General features: G+C 43.8%; 1 protein-coding gene across 1 annotated transcript; it reads left to right on the forward strand.

The window, feature by feature from the left end:
* The first annotated feature begins 10,511 nt into the window (after positions 1-10,511).
* On the forward strand, positions 10,512-18,819 carry LOC132569136 (high affinity choline transporter 1-like). Its single transcript, XM_060235319.1, has 6 exons — positions 10,512-10,519; positions 11,282-11,462; positions 13,148-13,291; positions 14,283-14,436; positions 15,862-16,079; positions 18,274-18,819. Exons 1-6 carry the CDS (start codon positions 10,512-10,514, stop codon positions 18,817-18,819), a joined length of 1,251 nt encoding a protein of 416 aa, XP_060091302.1.
* Positions 18,820-20,519: the final 1,700 nt, after the last annotated feature.

A 20,519-nucleotide genomic window follows, 5' to 3' on the forward strand; every position in this document is an offset into this window, starting at 1 on the left:
AAACAAGAAGCCTTAGAAACATGCTGGTGAGTGCAGACATGAAACAGCAGGGGGGACAAAGAAATCAACTTAAAAGGCACTATCCTTGAGGATCCTGTTCCGTGTGCGAATTAGCATGGCGTACTGATGAATTGATATTGCCAAATTTTAGAAAGAAATTATCTTCACGGACCACATTTGGGACCAAACAGATAATTTACCTAATAAAATGTGGATGTTCCAAGCTTTATGTAGGTTCATCTGTTAGAACAGTACGTGCTTGTGTTTGTGAACATAGGTCCCGCCTTAAAGCTCAAAAGGCTTATGTTCCTCTCAGTCAGCACTTTATGGACACACGCCACTTACCTAATTACTTTAAATTTTTGGTTTTGGAAAAATTTGAGGCTTGCCCATATGTCCAGGTGGATATCCAAAAGCATTTATTACATCATGAGTGTTACTGGATCTATAATCTTCAAACTATATATAAATCCAATAAATAAAATAAACGATGATCCTGTTTGGCTTAAATCAGGCAATGGAACTTTCAGCATTCTTATGATTTCTTAAGTTGTTTTTGTAAATGAAAAAAAATATGTAAACTGTTTCTGTAAATGTATAAAATGTATAAATGCTAGCGTTTTGTTATATTTAGGTTAAAATAGTAATGCCCCTTTAAGAAGTAATTAGACCACCAGGTGTGTTACGTGTCACTATAGAATAAATGTAGTAGTGACTGCATAGCGTGTTTGGAGAAGCATATATCAGCAATAAAATGAGGGAACGTTAGTCCCAGAACGGGATAGGACTGGTGCTTCCATTAATATGTTATTTTGTATAGGAGCTTGGGTGAGTATGGCTTTTGTCATAGATGTTTTTGGCTGTACAAAGGAGTTTTTGTGTTCTTTACAGTTGGATCTTTTTTAAAAGCTGGAAGTCATGAGATGCTGAAATATTAATCTTTGACTGATGAAGTTTGGATGAACTGAAACCGGTCCCGCTTTTTCCTTCTTTGGACTTACAACTTATTCGGCGAAGAAGGCTTGTTTGCCAATCATTTCCGCTTGGATCATTAATTATTATGGCACCTTAAGAGGGAAGCTTATTTGGCAACTGAGAACTTGTTGGTTTACAGCGAACGTATAGTTCTGTCAAATGGCAAATATAGAAAGGACAGAATAAAATACTACATACATGAATTGCATTTTATTACATACGTCATATCTTGGTGAAGATATAATATTTGACTTCCAAGCATTGGGTTTTTTTACCTATTTCTTTCTAACCAGCATCTCCACACAGCAAAGCAGAGTGTCACGCATTTACTGGCCTTTTCCCACAAGAGTGCACCTTCCACGATACTCCTATATTCTCTGAAGAAAAAACTTCCTTCATCTCCTGCTCTCAAAGCATAGTGAACTATAGCTGCCACTGTGCCTATCTGCAGAGGCCTGGCTTGTGTGACATCACAACTAAATAGCTAGTGTAGAAAGCGCCAAAGTTGCCAGGTTGTCCAACCAGAAAGAGTATCCATGACTCAGTGATGGCTTGCAGAAGGTCTCAGGTTCAATCTCTGGCAACTCCAGATAGAAGTGAAAGACTTCTACCTGAGAGCCACTTTGGTGTAGTGGTTAAGTATGTGGACTCTTATCTGGGAGAACCATGGTTTGATTTCCCACTCCTCCATTTGCAGCTGCTGGTATGGCCTTGGGTCAGCCATAGCTCTCGCAGAGCTGTCCTTGAAAGGGCAGCTTCTGGAAGAGCTCTCTCAACCCCACTCACCTCACAGTATGTATGTTGTGGGGGAGGAAGGTAAAGGAGATTGTGACCGCTCTGAGACTCAGAGTATAGGGTGGGATATAAATCCGATATCATCTTCTTCTTCTTCTTCTTCTTCTTCTTCTTCTTCTTCTTCTTCTTCTTCTTCTTCTTCTTCTTCTTCTTCTTCTTCTTCTTCTTCTTCTTCTTCTTCTTCTTCTTCTTCTTCTTCTTCTTCTTCTTCTTCTTCTTCTTCTTCTTCTTCTTCTTCTTCTTCTTCTTCTTCTTCTTCTTCTTCTTCTTCTTCTTCCTCCTCCTCCTCCTCCTCCTCCTCCTCCTCCTTTTCCTCCTCCTAAGACCTTGGAGAGCAGCCACCAGTCCATCTAGAGATGCTACTGGTTTTGATGGATCAATGGTCTGATTCAGCACAAGGCAATTTCATATATTCGTGGGTTCTATTCTTCTTCCACCGTTTTTGGCTGTTCCTTCTGCTGGAGCAAGTGGGAGTCCAGGTGTGCAGGGACTGGGAGCAAATGAAGAAAAAGAAGACTGCAGATTTATACCCCGCCCTTCTCTCTGAATCAGAGACTCAGAGCAGCTTACAAACTCCTATATCTTCTCCCCCCACAACAGACACCCTGTGAGGTGGGTGGGGCTGAGAGGGCTCTCACAGCAGCTGCCCTTTCAAGGACAACCTCTGCCAGAGCTAGGGCTAACCGAAGGCCATTCCAGCAGCTGCAAGTGGAGGAGGGGGGAATCAAACCCGGTTCTCCCAGATAAGAGTCTGCACACTTAACCACTACACCAAAGTCTAGGTGGGGAGGGAGCAAAATTGGAAGGAATCCCACCAATGGTACATGCTAAATCTCTGCCCTGGTAGGAATGAAGCAACTTGCATCAATCTTCAGCAGTTCTGGGAGAAATGGGAATAACTTGCAAGACTATCAAACCGTGCGAAGTTCTCTTTACAGTTAGGAAATGACAGAGTTAACAGAGTTGGCCCTGCAGATTCTTCCAAAGAGAGCAGAAACCTTTCCCTGCCTATGGAGGCTTGCAGATTTAGATGTTTCCCCAAATGCATCCTTGTTGACACTTTTTGCAGTATCTAAACCTTGACTTGTGACTCCCCCCAAGTTCATGGTGTCCTGAGTGAACCTTTTATCTTTTTGCAAGTATAAGCTTGGAAGATATAAGTCTAGTTTCCCTGTCGTGGTGGATAGGAACGCTTCCTTCATTGAATGGTATAAAACAAAGGAAGGGTTGGGATGATTTAGTACTATTATCTTTAACACTGACAAGTTACAACAGAGGAGAGAATCAACGAATCCCCCCCCACTCTGAGAACTCAGCTTTAGGAGCAAGGGAAAGGTTGGGCTGAGCAGCTGTTAGGACTGGTGTAACTTGCATTGTACAAACCATTACTTTCCAAACTGTGTGCTGGAATACATTGCCACAGTCGGGGCTTTTTATGTAGAAAAGGCCCAGCAGGAAACTCATTTGCATATTAGGTCACACCCCCTGACATCACCATTGTTTCACGTGGCTTTTTTGTAGAAAAAGCCCAGCAGGAAATCATTTGCATAATAGGCCACACCCCTTGACATCAAGCTAACTGGAAGTGTGTTCCTGCTCAAGAAAGGCCCTGGCCACAGTCAGTGTTCCCTCTAAGCTGAGTTAGCGTGAGCCAGCTCACAGATTTTTAGCCTCCAGCTCACACATTTTTGTCTTAGCTCAGGAAGGATGACCCCGGAGCACAATAATTTATGCAGCAGCACACAAATTTAATGCCAGTAGCTCACAAAGTAGAATTTTTGCTCAAAAGACTCTGCAGCTTAGAGGGAACATTGGCCACAGTACTCATTATACTCCATAAGAAATAAATACATTAAATAAAAGACTTCTGTAAGCTCCAGATACACACATTCAAAGAAAGTGTTGCTTTTCTGTATGAGTCAATTCTCTTTGCCAGTTTGGTGTAGTGGTTAAGTGTGCGGACTCTTATCTGGGAGAACCGGGTTTGATTCCCCACTCCTCCACTTGTACCTGCTAGCATAACCTTGGGTCAGCCATAGCTCAGGCAGAGATTGTCCTTGAAAGGGCAGCTGCTGTGAGATCCTCTCCAGCCCCACCCACCTCACAGGGTGTCTGTTGTGGGGGAGGAAGGTAAAGGAGATTGTGAGCCGCTCTGAGACTCTTCGGAGTGGAGGGCGGGATATAAATCCAATATCTTCATCTACCTCACAGGGTGTCTGTTGTGGGGGAGGAAGGTAAAGGAGATTGTGAGCCGCTCTGAGACTCTTCGGAGTGGAGGGCGGGATATAAATCCAATATCTTCATCTTCCTCACAGGGTGTCTGTTGTGGGGGAGGAAGGTAAAGGAGATTGTGAGCCGCTCTGAGACGCTTCGGAGTGGAGGGCGGAATATAAATCCAATATCTTCATCTACCTCACAGGGTGTCTGTTGTGGGAGGGGAAGGTAAAGGAGATTGTGAGCCACTCTGAGACTCTTCGGAGTGGAGGGCAGGATATGAATCCAATCTCTTCATCTATCTCACAGGGTGTCTGTTGTGGGGGAGGAAGGTAAAGGAGATTGTGAGCCGCTCTGAGACTCTTCGGAGTGGAGGGCGGGATATAAATCCAATATCTTCATCTACCTCACAGGGTGTCTGTTGTGGGGGAGGAAGGTAAAGGAGATTGTGAGCCGCTCTGAGACTCTTCGGAGTGGAGGGCGGGATATAAATCCAATATCTTCATCTTCCTCACAGGGTGTCTGTTGTGGGGGAGGAAGGGAAAGGAGATTGTGAGCCGCTCTGAGACTCTTCGGAGTGGAGGGCGGGATATAAATCCAATATCTTCATCTTCCTCACAGGGTGTCTGTTGTGGGGGAAGAAGATAAAGGAGATTGTGAGCCGCTCTGAGACTCTTCGGAATGGAGGGCGGAATATAAATCCAATATCTTCTTCTTGTTGTTGTTCCATTCTGGAAGGACACTCCAAACAGACTCATGAAGAAATGTCCAAAATTCAATGGATGATGGATTTTGGGGGGTATTTTTGTGTGTGTGCGCACGCGTTCATGTGAGTGTGTGTGTGCATCTGGAAGTCATGGCAATCTCTGGTGACTGACCCCCTACTGAGGGCTTGGAAGGTATTCAGAGAGGTGGCTAAATAAAGCCTGCCCCTACCTCCTGACTTCTGGCATTCCAAGGAGGTCTCCCATTCAAGTACTTGCCAGAGTTGACCCTGCTTAGCTTCCGAGATTTGATGAGCACACGAAAGTTTACATTCTCAATAAAAGTTTGTTGGTCTTAAAGGTGCTACTGGACTCCAACTTTGTGTTAATATGCTTTTATTTAATTATTTTAAATATTATTTTAAATGATGTTTCAGTGCTCAAGTCTTTCAGTGCTTTCACGTTTACCATCTTGGGAACCCTATTTGGGTGGGAAAGTGGCATAAAATGTTTTAAATAAAAATAAAAGGAATAAATAGTGTAAGTATCATGTGTTTTTGTGACACTAATCGACACTTATCAGCCATGTAAATGAAAAGGAACATTTATCTGCAGAGGAAGTTTCCAGTTAAAAGGATCAGGGAGTGGGTAACACAAAAGACCTCTCTGCCTCAGAATCTGAAGAGCTTCTGTCAGTCTGAGTAGATAATACTGATGCTGAGAGGGGCTAATGGTCAGACAGATTCCATGCGAGGCAGCTTCATCTGTCAGCAACCGGGAGGCCAAGAGATGTTCCCAAAGTCCCCTCACGAACATCATCCTTCAGAAGGGAATCAAATCAAAACAGGCCTGTTAAACTGGGAATTTTTAAATGCTAGGGGGACAAAAGAGGGCACCTACAGCCTGAATACAGTTATGCCAGCAAAAATGTATTAAATATTATTTTATTTATAACATTTTTGAAAGGAGTTTGTCAGTTATTCCGGAGTCCTTCAATGGTCACAATGCTGGAAGGCAGGAAAAGTCTTTGTTAGTGAAAAAGTAGGTGGAATGCTGCTTTTATTCTTTCTGTCATTGCTGACGTTTAAAAGAAATAAAGGTAAGCTTAAAATTCAGGTGGGGTTGATTCCTCAGAAGAGTAACCAACTCTCATATGGGCCACTTTGGTAAAAATCTGACAAACAAACAATGTGGTGGTGGAAAATGCTATCAAACTTGCAGCCCACTTACGGCAACCCTATTAGTTTCTCAAGGCAAGAGACAAACAGAGATGGCTTCTCGTCACCTGCCTTGGTGTAGCCACCTTCAACTTGCTTGGTGGTCTCCCACGCAGCACAGGTCTTTCTCCTGCTGCCCAGGTCACAAGAGAGAAATAAGAACGTAAATAAGAGCCCTGCTAGATTTGGCCAGAGGTCAATCAGGTCCAGCGACCTGTTTCATCCAGTAGCCAACCAGTTGCCCTTGAAGACCAGCAGACACATGAGGCTCACAGACTTCTTCTCAGAAGTAGAATTGATTAAACCAGAACATAAATGCTTTTTTTCTTGCTTCCGTTCCCTGTACTTGTTTTTTTTTTTTGACCATTCACTGTTTATGAAAATCTGAGACTATGGAAAGAATGTTTTGACTGGCTTGTGAGGAACAAAATCTCCCATGCCTGCTCTTCAAGGGCATCGTTGATTTGCTTATGGGTTCCAGCCCGCCCGTCCCATTTCAGTGCTGAGGTAAAGTAGTGACTTCCTTGCATTGATTTCTTCTGCACAAACACGGACCTCTGCTTGCCGACAGGTGACCTGTAACCGTTGGTGATGCCAGGAACTAGCTCTCCTTTCTGAGATCTGAAGAAAATGGCTTTGAATATAGGTGGCTTAGTTGGTCTCATTGTATTTTATCTAATAACGCTGGCGACTGGCATTTGGGCCTCCCGGAAAAGCAAAAAGGAGACAAGAGAGAACCCCAGTGAAGTGGCTATTGTGGGCAACAGAAATATGAACTTTTGGGTTGGATTGTTCACCGCAACTGGTAAGTGTGAATCTTTCCTAAAGAGTACAGGTTTGCAAGGAAGCCCTCCTGAAGTCAGGCTATCCATGTCCAATAGGGACCTGCAAATTTCCGGATTACATAGACCAGTTTCCGTAGAGAAAATGGCTGTTTTGGAGTGGATTTGTGGTGTTATACCACTCTGAGATCCCTACCCTTCCCCAAACTCCACCCTCACCAGATCTCCAGGAATTTTTTAAACTGGAGCTGACAACCCTAAGTGATCAAAAGCTTTGGAGAAGAAGAAGAGTTGGTTTTATACCCCGCCCTTCACTACCCAAAGGAGTCTTGGGAGTGGCTTACAATCACCTTTCCTGCCTCTTCCCACAACAGACACCTTGTGAGGTAGGTGAGGCTGAGAGAGCTCTGAGAGAACTGAGACTGACCCAGGGTCATTCGACAGGCTTCATGTGGAAGAGTGGGTAATCAAACCCAGTTCTCCAGATTAGAGTCTGCTGCTCTTAACCGCTACACCAAACTCGGAGCACCTTCCTTATGAGGAATGACTGGATTACGAATAGCATTTTGACATGGAGAGCCAGTGTGGTATAGTGGTGAAGGTCAGTGGACTGTACTCTGCAGAGCCAGGTTTGATTCCCCACTTCTCCACATGAAGCCTGCTGAGTAACCTTGGACCAGTCACAGTTCTCTCAGGACTCTTTCAGCCCCACCTACCTAAGGTGCCTGTGCTGGGGAAAGGAAGGGAAAGGTGATGGTTAAATCACTTTGAGACTCTTTCCAGTAGAGAAAGGAGAAGTATAAAAATCCTAGTCTTCTACTGCTACTCTTCTTCATAGTGGCGGAAGGGTGGGGGGGACAGAGCATCAAGAAAATCACACAATGATCACAAATAATCATATCTTTTATCGAATAAAAGATAATAATATGAAATTATCAGAATTTACAAGAAAACAGTCAATTGCAATACAACCAATGTCAATTCTGTAATGATCTGGGTTCTTATGGCTCTGGAAACTGCAACAGAAGTATCAGACCCTGGACACAATCTAGCTGGAGAAAGCACAGGGAAAAGGTAAGCATACAGCCGAAGAACTGGATTATGCTCAGTTGTTGTTGTTGTTTAGTAATAATATTATGCACAATCACAGCAAAGTTAAGTACATAACTTCTAAATTGCTTTCCATGTGAAAAGAGCACTCAGCTGTTGCCTATTTATATCTCACTCCTATTTCTACTGCTTTCTTTTAGCAACATGGGTAGGAGGAGCTTATATCAACGGAACAGCCGAAATTGTCTACCTTCCCTCCAGAGGATTAATGTGGCTTCAAGCACCCACAGGGTTCGCTTTGGCCCTTCTGATTGGTAAAGGTCATTTAAAAAAAAAAAAAAAGCTTGAATGTTTAATAACTTATTTGTTTAAAATATGATGGGCTGCCCCCTGCCAGTGGACAAGGTTTTAATTGCAATTAAGATCGTTTTAATTTTGTAAGAATAATTAACATTTTTTAAAGTCTTGAAAATTCCAAGTGACACCACACGACAGATTCAGGTTGGTAGCCTCAAGTCATGATAGAGTATCACACATACCTTTGTTCCGCCTACCTATGATCCAGTGCCTGAGGCTGAACTCTGAGAAGGTCTAAAGCCTGCAATAAGTTCTAAACCAGCAGGGCTTTTCTGGTAGAAAAAGCCCAGTAGGAACTCATTTACATATCAGGCCACCCCCTGACATCACCATTGTTTTGCACAGGGCTTTCTGTAGCAGAAGTCCAGCAGGAACTCATTTGCATATTAAGCCACAACCCTGCCACCAAGCCAGCTGGAACTGCATTCCTGTGTGTTCCTTCTCAAAAAAAAGCCCTGTAAGCCAGTTTAACTCATTCAATATGATTGTGAACTTTTCTATGGTATATCGAACAGTCCACAAGTGTTCAGTGCAGATAAAGAAGATGTGGGGGCAGACAAAAAACTCCCCAGGATGAATCTGTACTTATATCTGACAAAGGAAGCTTTGACTCATAAAAACTGATAACCCACCAAATCTTGGTCTCTGCTACTGGATTGGAATCTACCTGTTCTATTGCAGACCAGCATAGCTGCCCACCTGAAATTAACACAGTCTAACATAGTCCAGTCCAGGGGTGGCTAAACTGCAGCACATGAGACTCTTTCACACATATTGTATGGCTCTTGAAGCCCCCACTGCTCCATCAGCCAGCTTTGAAAAGGCATTTCTCTCTTTAAATCAGTTCTCCAAGGCAAACCAGAAAGCAGCTAGGAGAAGGTATTTAAACGTAAAGTTGCTTTCTTTTCTCCTCTCCTCCCTCTTCTCTCCCCCATCTATCTTCCTTCCTTCCTTCCTTCCTTCCTTCCTTCCTTCCTTCCTTCCTTCCTTCCTTCCTTCCTTCCTTCCTTCCTTCCTTCCTTCCTTCCTTCCTTCCTTCCTTCCTCACCTGACATTCATGTCCTGCAGTTCTCAAAATCTGACATTTAGTCTATGTGACTCTTATGTTAAGCAAGTTTGGCCACCCCTGGTCCAATCTCTTCTACCACTCTGCCCTTTCACTCTCTTGCATGTATGAACAAGCACCCTTCCTTCCCATCTTCAGGCATCAGAACAAGATATGGCTATTTCAGCAAACCTGTGACCTAGTTTGATTTTTCTTTGATTTGTTCCTGTTTTTATTGTGTTGCTGTTTTGTCATTCATTATACTTGTTTTTACCTTGGATTGCTCATTTCATTTGGTATCATTATGGTTACCATGAATCACCATGTTGAGATGGAAAAGGAGGGGAAAAAACTTCCACAAAATAGACTATCAGAGGGTAGTCATGTTGTTGCAGGAGATCAGTTAGATTTGAGACCAGCGGCACCTTAGTGACCAAACAAGAGTTTTGAGGTATAAACTTTTGAGAGCCAAAACTCCCTTAGCTTTCAAAAGATTTTTATCCCCCCAGGCACCCAGTCATTCCTGAACTATCAACGTGGTGCCATATTTATTTATTTTAGTATACTTCTATTCCGCCCATTCCCCGTAGGGCTCAGGGCAGAGCACAACACATAAAAACAATAAAAAAGCAGTAAAACATTTTATAAACAGACAGCTCAACAGTACTCAGAAAATTTCCAATCATCGCAATATTGCCCAGCCTGGCCATCTTATATCATGACAAGATATTATCCCATAAAGATGGCAGATATTATTCCATTTTATAGCACAGATGACAATACCGAAAGGGGAGGCCAACCAGATCAAGAAATAGATGCCTGCAGCCTCAACCAGCCAGCTTCGGCAGGGAGGGCGGGATATAAATCAAACAAAATAAATAAAATAAAAGCCTGGCGGAACAGCTCCGTTTTACAGGCTCTACGGAAGGTTAATAAGCCAGGTAGGGCCCGGATCTCAGTAGGAAGCTGATTCCACCAGGTCAGGGCCAGGGTTTTTTTAGTTGAGGCAAGGCGGGCATCTCTTGGGCCGGGGATGGCCAACAGATGTTGGGAGGCAGAATGTAATGACCTCCCAGGCATATATGGAACATTGATGGCACAGCAATGGTTGCAAAATAGCTCTGGCTGCAAGATAGCTCATTTCATAAAAGATAATACATGCCAAAATGATTTGATTGCTTTTATACAGGTGGGCTCTTTTTTGTCAATCCAATGAGATCCAAGAAATATTTGACAATGATGGACCCGATCCAGGAAGCTTATGGGAACATGATGGGAAGTCTCTTGTTTATTCCATCCTTAATAGCAGATGTGTTCTGGTTTGCTGCTGTTCTTGCATCCTTAGGTAGCTATATATCTCTTGTCTTGTGGGATGAACGGGTAAGAACTAAGTCATGGTTGATTTAGGTGATTTGTGATCAGATTTCCAATGTGTTTTCCCCCTACTGGTGTTAATTGCAGCTAGGGAGTATTTAGATCAGGGAAATTGCATTGAGAGCCAGTTTGGTGTAGTGGTTAAGAGCAGCAGACTCTAATCGGGAGAATTGGGTTTGATGCCCCACTCTTCCACATGCAGTCAACTGGGGAACCTGGGGCCAGTTACAGTTCTCTCAGAGCTCTCTCAGCCCCATCTACCTCACAGGGTGTCTGTTTTGGGGAGAGAAAGGGAAGGAGATTGTAAGCCATTCTGAGGCTTCTCCTCCTTCTCCTCCTCCTCCCTGTTCACAGGTTTAGACCTAAGCATAGCCAATACTACAATAATCTTTGTAGGCCTTGGTTTCATGTGTCTCCACCTTCTGAGGTTAGATAGATGTCCTTAACTTGTCCCTCTCTTGAACCAGCTCCATAAAATCTTTGCTGGAAAGCTTCCCTCCTCACTATGGGCCTTCCCTTGAACCTAAAGCTCTCCGAGTCCTGATTCACAAGAGAGCAGAATCCCAAACCTCACAGCACCAGGGATCAGGACAAAATCTCATCTCTGGTCTAGCTGATTCCCAGTTCCACAACCTGCAATACAAGCACGGGAATCTAAGAAGTGAAACGGACTGTTTCAAATTATTAAGAAAAAGCTAGCCCTAGATCATGCTGAAAACCAATGGGTTAGTTGGATTAGTTAGAAAATGTGTCATAAAAACTGCACAGCATAAATTTGTTCAACATTGTCCTTTCCCTAGGAGCCACCATGAAAGTCATTTTGGATATCCAAGGGTACTTAGCTATCATTATCTCTGCATGCACGGTCGTTCTCTACACTTTGCTGGGAGGCCTGTACTCTGTTGCATATACTGATGTAATACAGCTCATCTTTATCATGGCTAGTCTGGTAAGTTCTGATATTCTCATGTTTGTACTTACTTGAAGAGAGGGAAGGCAGCGTGGTGTAGCCTGATCTCATCCGATCGTGTAAATTAAGCAGAGTAGCTACATGGAAAGCTGGGAACATCATAAGTTGGCTGCAATTGATAGCACTTTACACACATGCACTTACTTGAAACATAAGTGAAAATGAATAGGAGTTTTCTAGAGCCTTAAAGGCTAACACAATTTTACTTCGGATTAAGCTTTGTTGGATCCTCTTCTTCAGGTGAGTGGATCTTCACAATGGAGACATTTGGTGTAGGAGTTTTGGGGGAAAATCCAGCAGGGTCAAGAGGCCATGAAATGGAGGACATAAAGGATGAAATCCAGTTATGTCAAATCCAGGTTTAATTAAGGAAAATATAGAGATCATTCAATAGTCATGTCAATTAACACCTACAATAAGTGAGAAATCCCAAGTATTGCTAAAGCAGTTAACGGTTCTAGAGGGCAATTGTATACAGTTTTACACTCTTCTAAACCCATTCATTTCAATGGATTTGAACATATGAAGCTGCCTTATACTGAATCAGACCCTTGGTCCATCAAAGTCAGTATTGTCTACTCAGACTGGCAGCGGCTCTCCAGGGTCTCAAGCTCAGGTTTTTCACACCTATTTGCCTGGACCCTTTTTTAGTGGAGATGCTGGGGACTGAACCTGGGATCTTCTGCTTACCAAGCAGATGCTCTACCACTGAGCCACCGTCCCTCCCCATTTAGAATGGTACAGCTCTGTTTAGGACTGCATTAATAAGGAGTAAGAAAACCTAAATCCCCATTCAGTCCTGGATGAGAGACAGTGTAGAAAATCTGGATGAATCCCAGATAGGGTTACAAGCAATCTGGAGGGGGTGGGAATATCTTGACCCTTTAACAGAAGCTTCATGTGTGGAATTGGGCACTTGAAACATTTCATAGTGTGGAGGTAATTAACATCTCATTAAGCCTCTGTTAAAGGGGTAGGACATTTTCTCACTCCTAGTTTTTTGCAACCCTAATTTCAATTCAGTGTTTTCAAGATGGAAATCTCTCTTTGAAGTTCTTTAGTTGGGACCTTCTGCATACAAAATATTCTCTACAATGAAGTTATGTTCCTTCCCATTCACAGTTCTCTGTTGTATAAATCTATGCACTGACAACTTATTCCAACTTATTTAGCTAATAATGAAGGATAGGGTACTTTCTTTTGGGGCTTATAGAATTGGACCCACTGGTCCAATCTTTTTTGAAACTTGGAGGGTATTTTGGGGAGAGGCACTGGATGCTGCACTGAAAATTTGGTGCCTCCATCTCAAAAACAGCCCCCCTCGAACCCCAGATACCCACGGATCAATCCTTAAGGAATAATGGGGTGCCCAGCAGACATCTCCCTCTCCTCCCCCCGCTTTCTGATGACCCTGAAGTGGGGGGAGGGCCTCCAAACTGTGGGATCCCACCTGGGGGTTGGCAACCCTACTTGGAGCCATGACCAAGAAAAGAAGTGAAGCCCAAAGCTGCATCGTGAACAAACATAAAATTCCACTGATAAACATTTGGGTACCATTCATATCAATGCAGGAAGGTGGAATGTTACGGAGGCCAGAAAATCTAGTTGAGAATTGTGAAAAGAAAACCAATGAAATAATTCTGATGTTTCTGTTTTCCTGCAAGTGGATTTGTATCCCGTTTGCCATGACAAACTCTGCAACAGAAAGCATTTCATATACTGTTGCTCACAATGTATTTCAAGAACCTTGGGGTGGAAAAATAGAAGCACGGGATATTGGAAGGTGGCTGGATGACTTCTTATATTTGGTAAGAAACATTTGCCCCAATGATTAGATAGCATATTGGTGCTCATTACCTAGGGTTGTTAACTCCAGGCTGGGAAATTCCTGGAGATTTGGGGTACAGATTTGGGGAGAGAGGGATCTCGCCTCAGCAGGGTACATTGCCATAGAGTCCACCCTCCAAAGCAGCCATTTTATTAAGGGGAACTGATCTCTGCCAGCTGGAGATCAGTTGTAGTTCCAGATCTCCAACCCCCACCTGGAGTTTGGCAGCTCTATCATTTTCTCACTTTCTTGCAGCCAACCCTGTTGTACCAGATACAGGACTCGCTCTTCAAGGATGTGGCCTGTGGTAATTACCTCAGGCAGCAAGTTTGGGAATTCACTAATCTCCTGCCCTGCCTATTCCCCTCTTAACAGCCCACCTGACTGCCACCCCCCTTGCCTGTGATCCAGAAGAGAAAACCCTCCATTCCACCCCCGCCCCCCAGAACTCTTTAAAATCACATAAAACTCCTCCTTGTGAGAGTTCAGCCACCGTTTGTGGTCTCCTTGTTCCAGGCAAGGGCAATCAATATGGTAGGTGAGCTCTCACAAGATAAAGTAGTCTTGTGAGAATTCAAAATATTCCATTGTAAAATAGGCACCCATCTTTCTTCCTACAAGGACACACGCCCCTCCACAAAAAAGGGTGCCTTCCTTCCTTCCGAGGCTGATAGAAGCATAGGGTGATTGGTAAACCTGGCCTTCATAAGAAACCCTCTCATATCTGCTGTTTCTGTTTTTAAAAAATGCTTGGAAAGATCATTTATGCATTTACATTATGTATACAATACTGAATATTGCAATTGGGTTTTTTTTATTATGCTGCTGTGATTTTATTGTGATTTTATTATTTATGTTGTACTCCGCCTTGAGCCCCTATGGGGGAATGGGTGGAATATAAATAAACAAGCAATAATAATAACAATTTCCCAAGACTTCATCTATCTCATCGCTAAATGCTTCTCTTTTAGGTTCTGGGGGCCATTCCATGGCAAACCTACTTCCAGCGAATCCTCTCAGCTTCTTCTGCAAAACAAGCCAGACTCATTTCCTACTTTTCCGGAATAGGATGCTTTCTGCTGGCCATCCCCTCTGTACTCATTGGAGCAGTTGCTGCATCCACAGGTAAACCTAAGAATGCTTGGGAAGAACAGGAGTTTAGGGCACATCTGCTTTCCAACCTAGAAGCGTCTTAAAGATACAGAACTGTGTCTGATGAAGTGGTGAGCAGTGACTCACGAAAGCTACTACCCTGCCACAAATTTGTTAGTCTTTAAGGTGTTACTGGACTCTTGCTCTTTTCTACTGTTGTCAACAGGCTAACAACAGTACATATCAATAAAGGTGACTGGCTGGCTGGCTGGCTAACAACAGCTACCCATCTTGATCTATCGCTGTGAAGTTAGGCTGAGGGAAAGCAATTGTGTCAAGAATACTCAGTAGGTTTCTACGGCAGCAGAAAAGTTTGAATGTGACTCTTCCAAATCATAGTCCAACACCCTAACCACAACATCCTGCTAGGTCTATTGAGAAAGTGGGTTTTGATAAGCAGTACCATGGCCAGCGGGGAGGGGTGGGGTGGGTGGGCTCCCTCTGGGTATCCTACCCCCCCCAGGGAAAGTGTATGCGCAATACATAGCCTCTCCTCTCCCGGTGTAGTGAACGCCGCGTGGTCATTGTCTGGCTATGCCTGGCAGATGGTCACTGCAATGGCCTCTCCTGAATTACTGCATCCGTAGCAACACCTTCTCGCTGGTTCCCCCCCCCCCCCCCGTTTTTCACAGAGTTTGCTACGTCATGGTGCGACCGAATTGTCCGGCGGTATAACCAGATGGGCAGGCTGGGCCCACCAACCTCGCCAGCCTAAGAGAAGAAAAACTCTAACATCAAACCCGGGCAGATAGAGCTCGTTAATGTAACACCTACCACCTGGAGGACTCGCTGCCGGCGTCCCGGCTTACTGGGCCATGGCAGATGACCCCCAGGTGAAAGGGTAGAGCCAGTACCGCGCACACTGCGCTTCACCTAAAAAATTCCTCTGCGCAGGCCTGAAGGGCATATCCACATACACAACCCACAACCTGTCGCATCAACCATCACCAGTGGTCTGACCTAGCCTCAGATCGCAAAGCATGGAGGCACACCATCCACCAGGCTGTCTCTTCCTTTGAGAACGCACGCATAGCTGGTCTTGAGGACAAAAGGAGATTGAGGAAGAATCGCACTGCTACAGCACCAACCCTAAATCAGACTTTTCCCTGCAGCCACTGTGGCCGGACCTGCCTGTCCCGCATTGGTCTTGTCAGCCACCAGCGAGCCTGCAGCAGATGTGGACTATTGCACCCTTCTTAAATCTTCGTTCGCGAAGCCAAGCCGAGAGAGAGACCATGGCCAGCAGGATGAATTTTAAGGGGTGCAAATGTTGGCCTCACATAGGCCACCTCTAATCTGTTCATGGAGATAACAGTGACAGGAGAGACTGTTCAATAACTTCTGTGTTGAAATCCATGCAGAACTTTAATATATTGTTTTTGCTTTCTGTTTTATGAGACTGGAACCAGACTGGCTATGGCCTTCCCACGCCCAATGAGAGAGGAGAGTCAGCTCTCATACTTCCTTTAGTTCTCCAATATCTCTGTCCAACATATGTCTCCATTGGCGGTTTGGGGGCCATTGCCGCTGCCGTGATGTCTTCTGGGGATTCCGCCTTGCTCTCCGCAAGCTCCATGTTTGCTCACAATATTTACAGGAAAATCCTGAGGAAAAAGGTAAATTAGTGAAATGCAGACTGCCAATCCATGTAGACATTACATGGATGTAGGTGTGATGAGACTCCAGGATAACTCAGGAGGGTTTGTCTGTTCCCCTCAGGCCACAAGAAAGGCAGGAATTATTACATCTTCCATGATTACATCTCCCATGTTAATTAATCATGATTAATTAACATGGGAGAAAGCCAGTTATGAAAATGTTCTTCATCTTCAATTCCGAAACTGGGGGCTATGAGAAAAGAGTACCCAAATAAATTAATAAATTATACTAGAATATTTTCTGTGGGGAAATAATTCTACTGTGTCTCTATGTCAGAGGCAAATGGATAATTAAATGACTATAGTATTCTACTGGATCTCTGTCTGAGTCACTGATCTGGCAGTGCTTCAAATGACATAGACCCCAAAGCAGCAGTTTGTCAAAATACAGAGAGTGATGGGTGGACGGTTTGTATACATTCTGAAGGTAAACCTTTTCAAATGGAATAGTGACATGCTTCCAGTTTTATTCAGAAGAAAAGACTGCCTCAGGAATGGGAAACATTTTTCTATTTTTTTTATTTATGTAGAATATTTTTATATCACCTCTTCAGTGTCCTGCTCAAGGAGGCTTATAAATAAAAACTTTAGCTTACAAAACAAGCCATTAGACACAAGCGACATAAGAAATTTCCAAAACCAAGAGCAGACCATTTAAAAACTGAAAGCCACCAATTAAATGGAGTATTCTATTAGCTCCGTATGTGCCTTGATTCCAGTTTAAACTGATAGCCTACTGTCCAGCTTTGTTGAATAGATATTTTAGGGTTCAGCCAGTTGAGATGTTGTCTCTTCCTGTCAGGTTTTAAAATCAAAAATCAAATCACTCTGTGGGGCTCTAATTTGGATCAAAACCACAATATGTCATGGATGGGAGGAGAAAGGGTAAACCTGCACAGTTTCAGCAATTGAAAGTGCCCCACCCCCATCATGTCGTTAACCTTGGAGGGAAAGGCAGGCATCCTTTCTTTGCCTAAAGAAGAAGAGTAGATTTTCATACTCCACTTTTCTCTACCCTAAGGATTCTCAAAGCGGCTTACAATCTCCTTCCCCTCCTCTTTCCACAACAGTCATTTTGTGAGTGGGACTGAGAGAGTTCTGAGAGAACGATGAGTGGTCCAAGGTCACCCCGCAGGCTTCATGTGAAGGACTGGGGAATCAAACCTGATTCTCCAGATTAGAGTTCACTTTTCTTAACCACTGCACCATGTTGGCATTCATGGCTACTAGTAACAACCATGATAGTGATGGTTTCAGTTGGTAAAACCATGTGACATGGATGAGTTGACCCATTCTCCCTCTGGTGACCACAGGCCACAGCCCTATTAAGAATTAGGGGTCTGTACAACTACTTGCAAAAATGCCAAGAAGATGACCTCAGAGGTCTCCCAACTTCTTTTTCACTTAGGGTGCTGAGCCTGCAGAGCTGCTTGACAACACTCATAGAATCATAGAGTTGGAAGGGACCTCTAGGGTTATCTAGTGCAACCCCCTGCACAATGCAGGAAACTCACAAACACTTCTCCCTAAATTCACAGGATCTTCATTGCTGTCAGATGGCCATCTAGCCTCTGTTTAAAAAGCTTCAAGGAAGGGACTCACTCAGTCCCACCTTTTAGACTTAAGCAGGGCCTCCATGATGCTAACATCTAGGGCTTTTTTTGTAGAAAAAGTCCAGCATGAACACATCTGCATATTAGACCACACCCCCTGGTGCCAAACCAGCCGGAACTGCATTCCTGCTCAAAAAAAGTCCTGCTAACATCTAGCTTTGTACACCGTCTTCATGTGGTAAAATACACACACACACACATAGGGTTGCCAGGTCTGTGTTGGAAAATACCTGGAGATTTTTGGGGTGGGGTTTGGGGAGGGGCCTCAGCATGGTACAATGCCATAGAGTCCATCCTCCAAAGCAGCCATTTTCTCCAGAGGAGCTGATCCCTGCCAGCTGGAGATCAGTTGTAAAAAATGAGATCTCCAGGCCCCACCTGGAGGCTGGCATCCTTAATTTTGATGGTTCATTTACATGGCCCAGAATGTTCATTAGCAACAAAGGGAGCAGTGAAAATCTGTGGCAAGTTTTAGGCTGCAACTGAAATTATCCCCAGAACCACAATTCTTCTTAAGTTGTCTTTCTTTTTAATTTCAGGCCACCGAGAAAGATGTATTATGGGTAATGAGAGCTTCCATGGTTGCCTTTGGGGCACTGGCTACAACTCTGGCATTTTATTCCAATTCAATTTTTGATCTCTGGTTCCTTGGGGGTGAGCTGGTATACACCCTTCTTTTCCCTCAGCTGTTTTGCGTCCTCTTTATTCCTAACACCAACGCATACGGCTCAGCTGTTGGATTCTTCTTTGGATTTCTGCTGCGGCTGTTGGCAGGGGAGGCCTTCCTGAAGATCCCCCCACTTATCTGTTACCCAGGATGTTCTCTTGTGGATGGGGTCTATGTTCAGCGGTTCCCCTTTAAGACGGTCACCATGCTCCTCACGCTCTTGACCATCATTTCCGTCTCATATCTGGCAGCCTTTATGTTTAAGAGAAAGCTCCTTCCTCAGAAATGGGATGTTTGTCAGTTAATACAGGAAGACAGTGTGTTTATTTCTTTATCTCAGAGAAAAAAACAGATGGACGTGGAAAAAGATGAAAATGATGAGGTAATGGAGGAGAACAATTGCACTAGTACTTTATAATTCCATCACACTGTGGTCATTGGTGGAGAGAGCCTCCTGATTTCCTCAGATCTTCGTGAAGGGCCCTGATCTTTCTGTTATCCCTTTCTGGAAATCAGCTTGGTGGATATGGGGGTGGGTGGGGACTCTCTGTAGAGGCATCAGCGTTTTACAGCTCCCTCAGGCGGTCTGTCCAACTCCAAATTTGGGCTTTTTTACAGAGAAGTGGGGCTTTTTTTATAGCAGGAATGCAGAAGAATGCAGTTCCAGCTGGGTTGGTGTCAGGGTGTGTGGCCTAATATGCAAATGAGTTCCTGCTGGACTTTTCCTACAAACAAAGTCCTGTGTGAAACAATGGTGACATCAGGGGTGTGACTTAATATGCAAATGAGTTCCTGCTGGGCTTTTTCCGCAAAAAGAGCCCTGCAGAGAAGCACGTGTTGGTCTGAAGCAGCAGAACAAAGTTTGAGTCCAGGGGCACCTTGAAGACCAACAAAGGCTTATTCAAGATACACACACTTCTTCAGATACAATGAAATGGAAGTCATGACAGATAGATAGATAGATAGATAGATAGATAGATAGATAGATAGATAGATAGATAGATAGATAGATAGATAGATAGATAGATAGATAGATAGATAGAGAGATAGAGAGATAGATATAGAGATAGGTAAAGGGTGGGCAGCAAATTAGCATATAGCAGGGTTGGCCAAACTTGCTTAACATAAGAGCCACATAGAATAAACATCAGATGTCTGAGAACTGCAAGGAAGGAAGAAAGGAAGGCAAATTGATGGAGGGTGAAAAGAAAGCAACTTTAACTTTAAATGTATTCTCCAAGTACCTGGCTGGTTGGCAAAGTGATTTAAAGAGACAAAATGGCTGACAGGGTAGCAGGGGCTGCAAGAGCCACACAGCGTGTGTGAAACAGCCACATATGGCTCCCGAGCCACAGTTTGGCCACCCCTGGCATAGGGCATAATCAGGGCTGCTTTTTTTTTTTGTAGAAAAAGCCCAACAGCAGTTTCCCCATGCCTTCTCTAGTACACCTGCCACGGCAGGCACACTGGGGAAGATTGAAGTCATTGGGGAGGCATTTAAAGATGCCTCCCTGTGCCTTCCCCAGCATACCAGCTGGAGCCCTGGCTAGCCCGGTCAGAACTATGCTCCTGGGTGCTCCAGCCCAAAAAAAGCCTTGTGAAGATATTTAACAGATGCAAGGACCATCAAACAGGAATAACAAGCTTAGGTTACCATTTGTTTGGGTTTTCTTCTTGGGGGAAACATAGTGAATGAAATAAATATGACAGAATTGGAAACTGATGAGGAGATATATCCTTAACTGTGGGCTGTGAATGGACTAGTAAATTCCATTTCATTGTATCTGAAAAAGTATGCGTGCACACGAAAGTCTGTACTTTGAACAGACAGGCTGTGTTTGTGTGTGTTTTAAAATAAAATTAAAGATCACTAGAGAGAGGGCCTTCTCGATAGCAAGACTGCTCTCTTCCAATTGACATGGAGCCTATATCGTAGGGAAACTGAAGAAATTCCATTGCCATTGAAAACACATAACATCAAAGAGATTAGCACCAAATTAATTCTGATTGTTTTTAATTACTGAATGTGTAATTTTATAATATGCATTGATTTTAATTGTCTGCTGTGATTTTATACTGTGAGCCGCCCTGAGCCTGCTTCGGCAGGAAGGGCGGGAT

Source organism: Heteronotia binoei, chromosome 3 (genome assembly GCF_032191835.1).
Source record: "Heteronotia binoei isolate CCM8104 ecotype False Entrance Well chromosome 3, APGP_CSIRO_Hbin_v1, whole genome shotgun sequence".
Classification (NCBI taxonomy): Eukaryota; Metazoa; Chordata; class Lepidosauria; order Squamata; family Gekkonidae; genus Heteronotia; species Heteronotia binoei.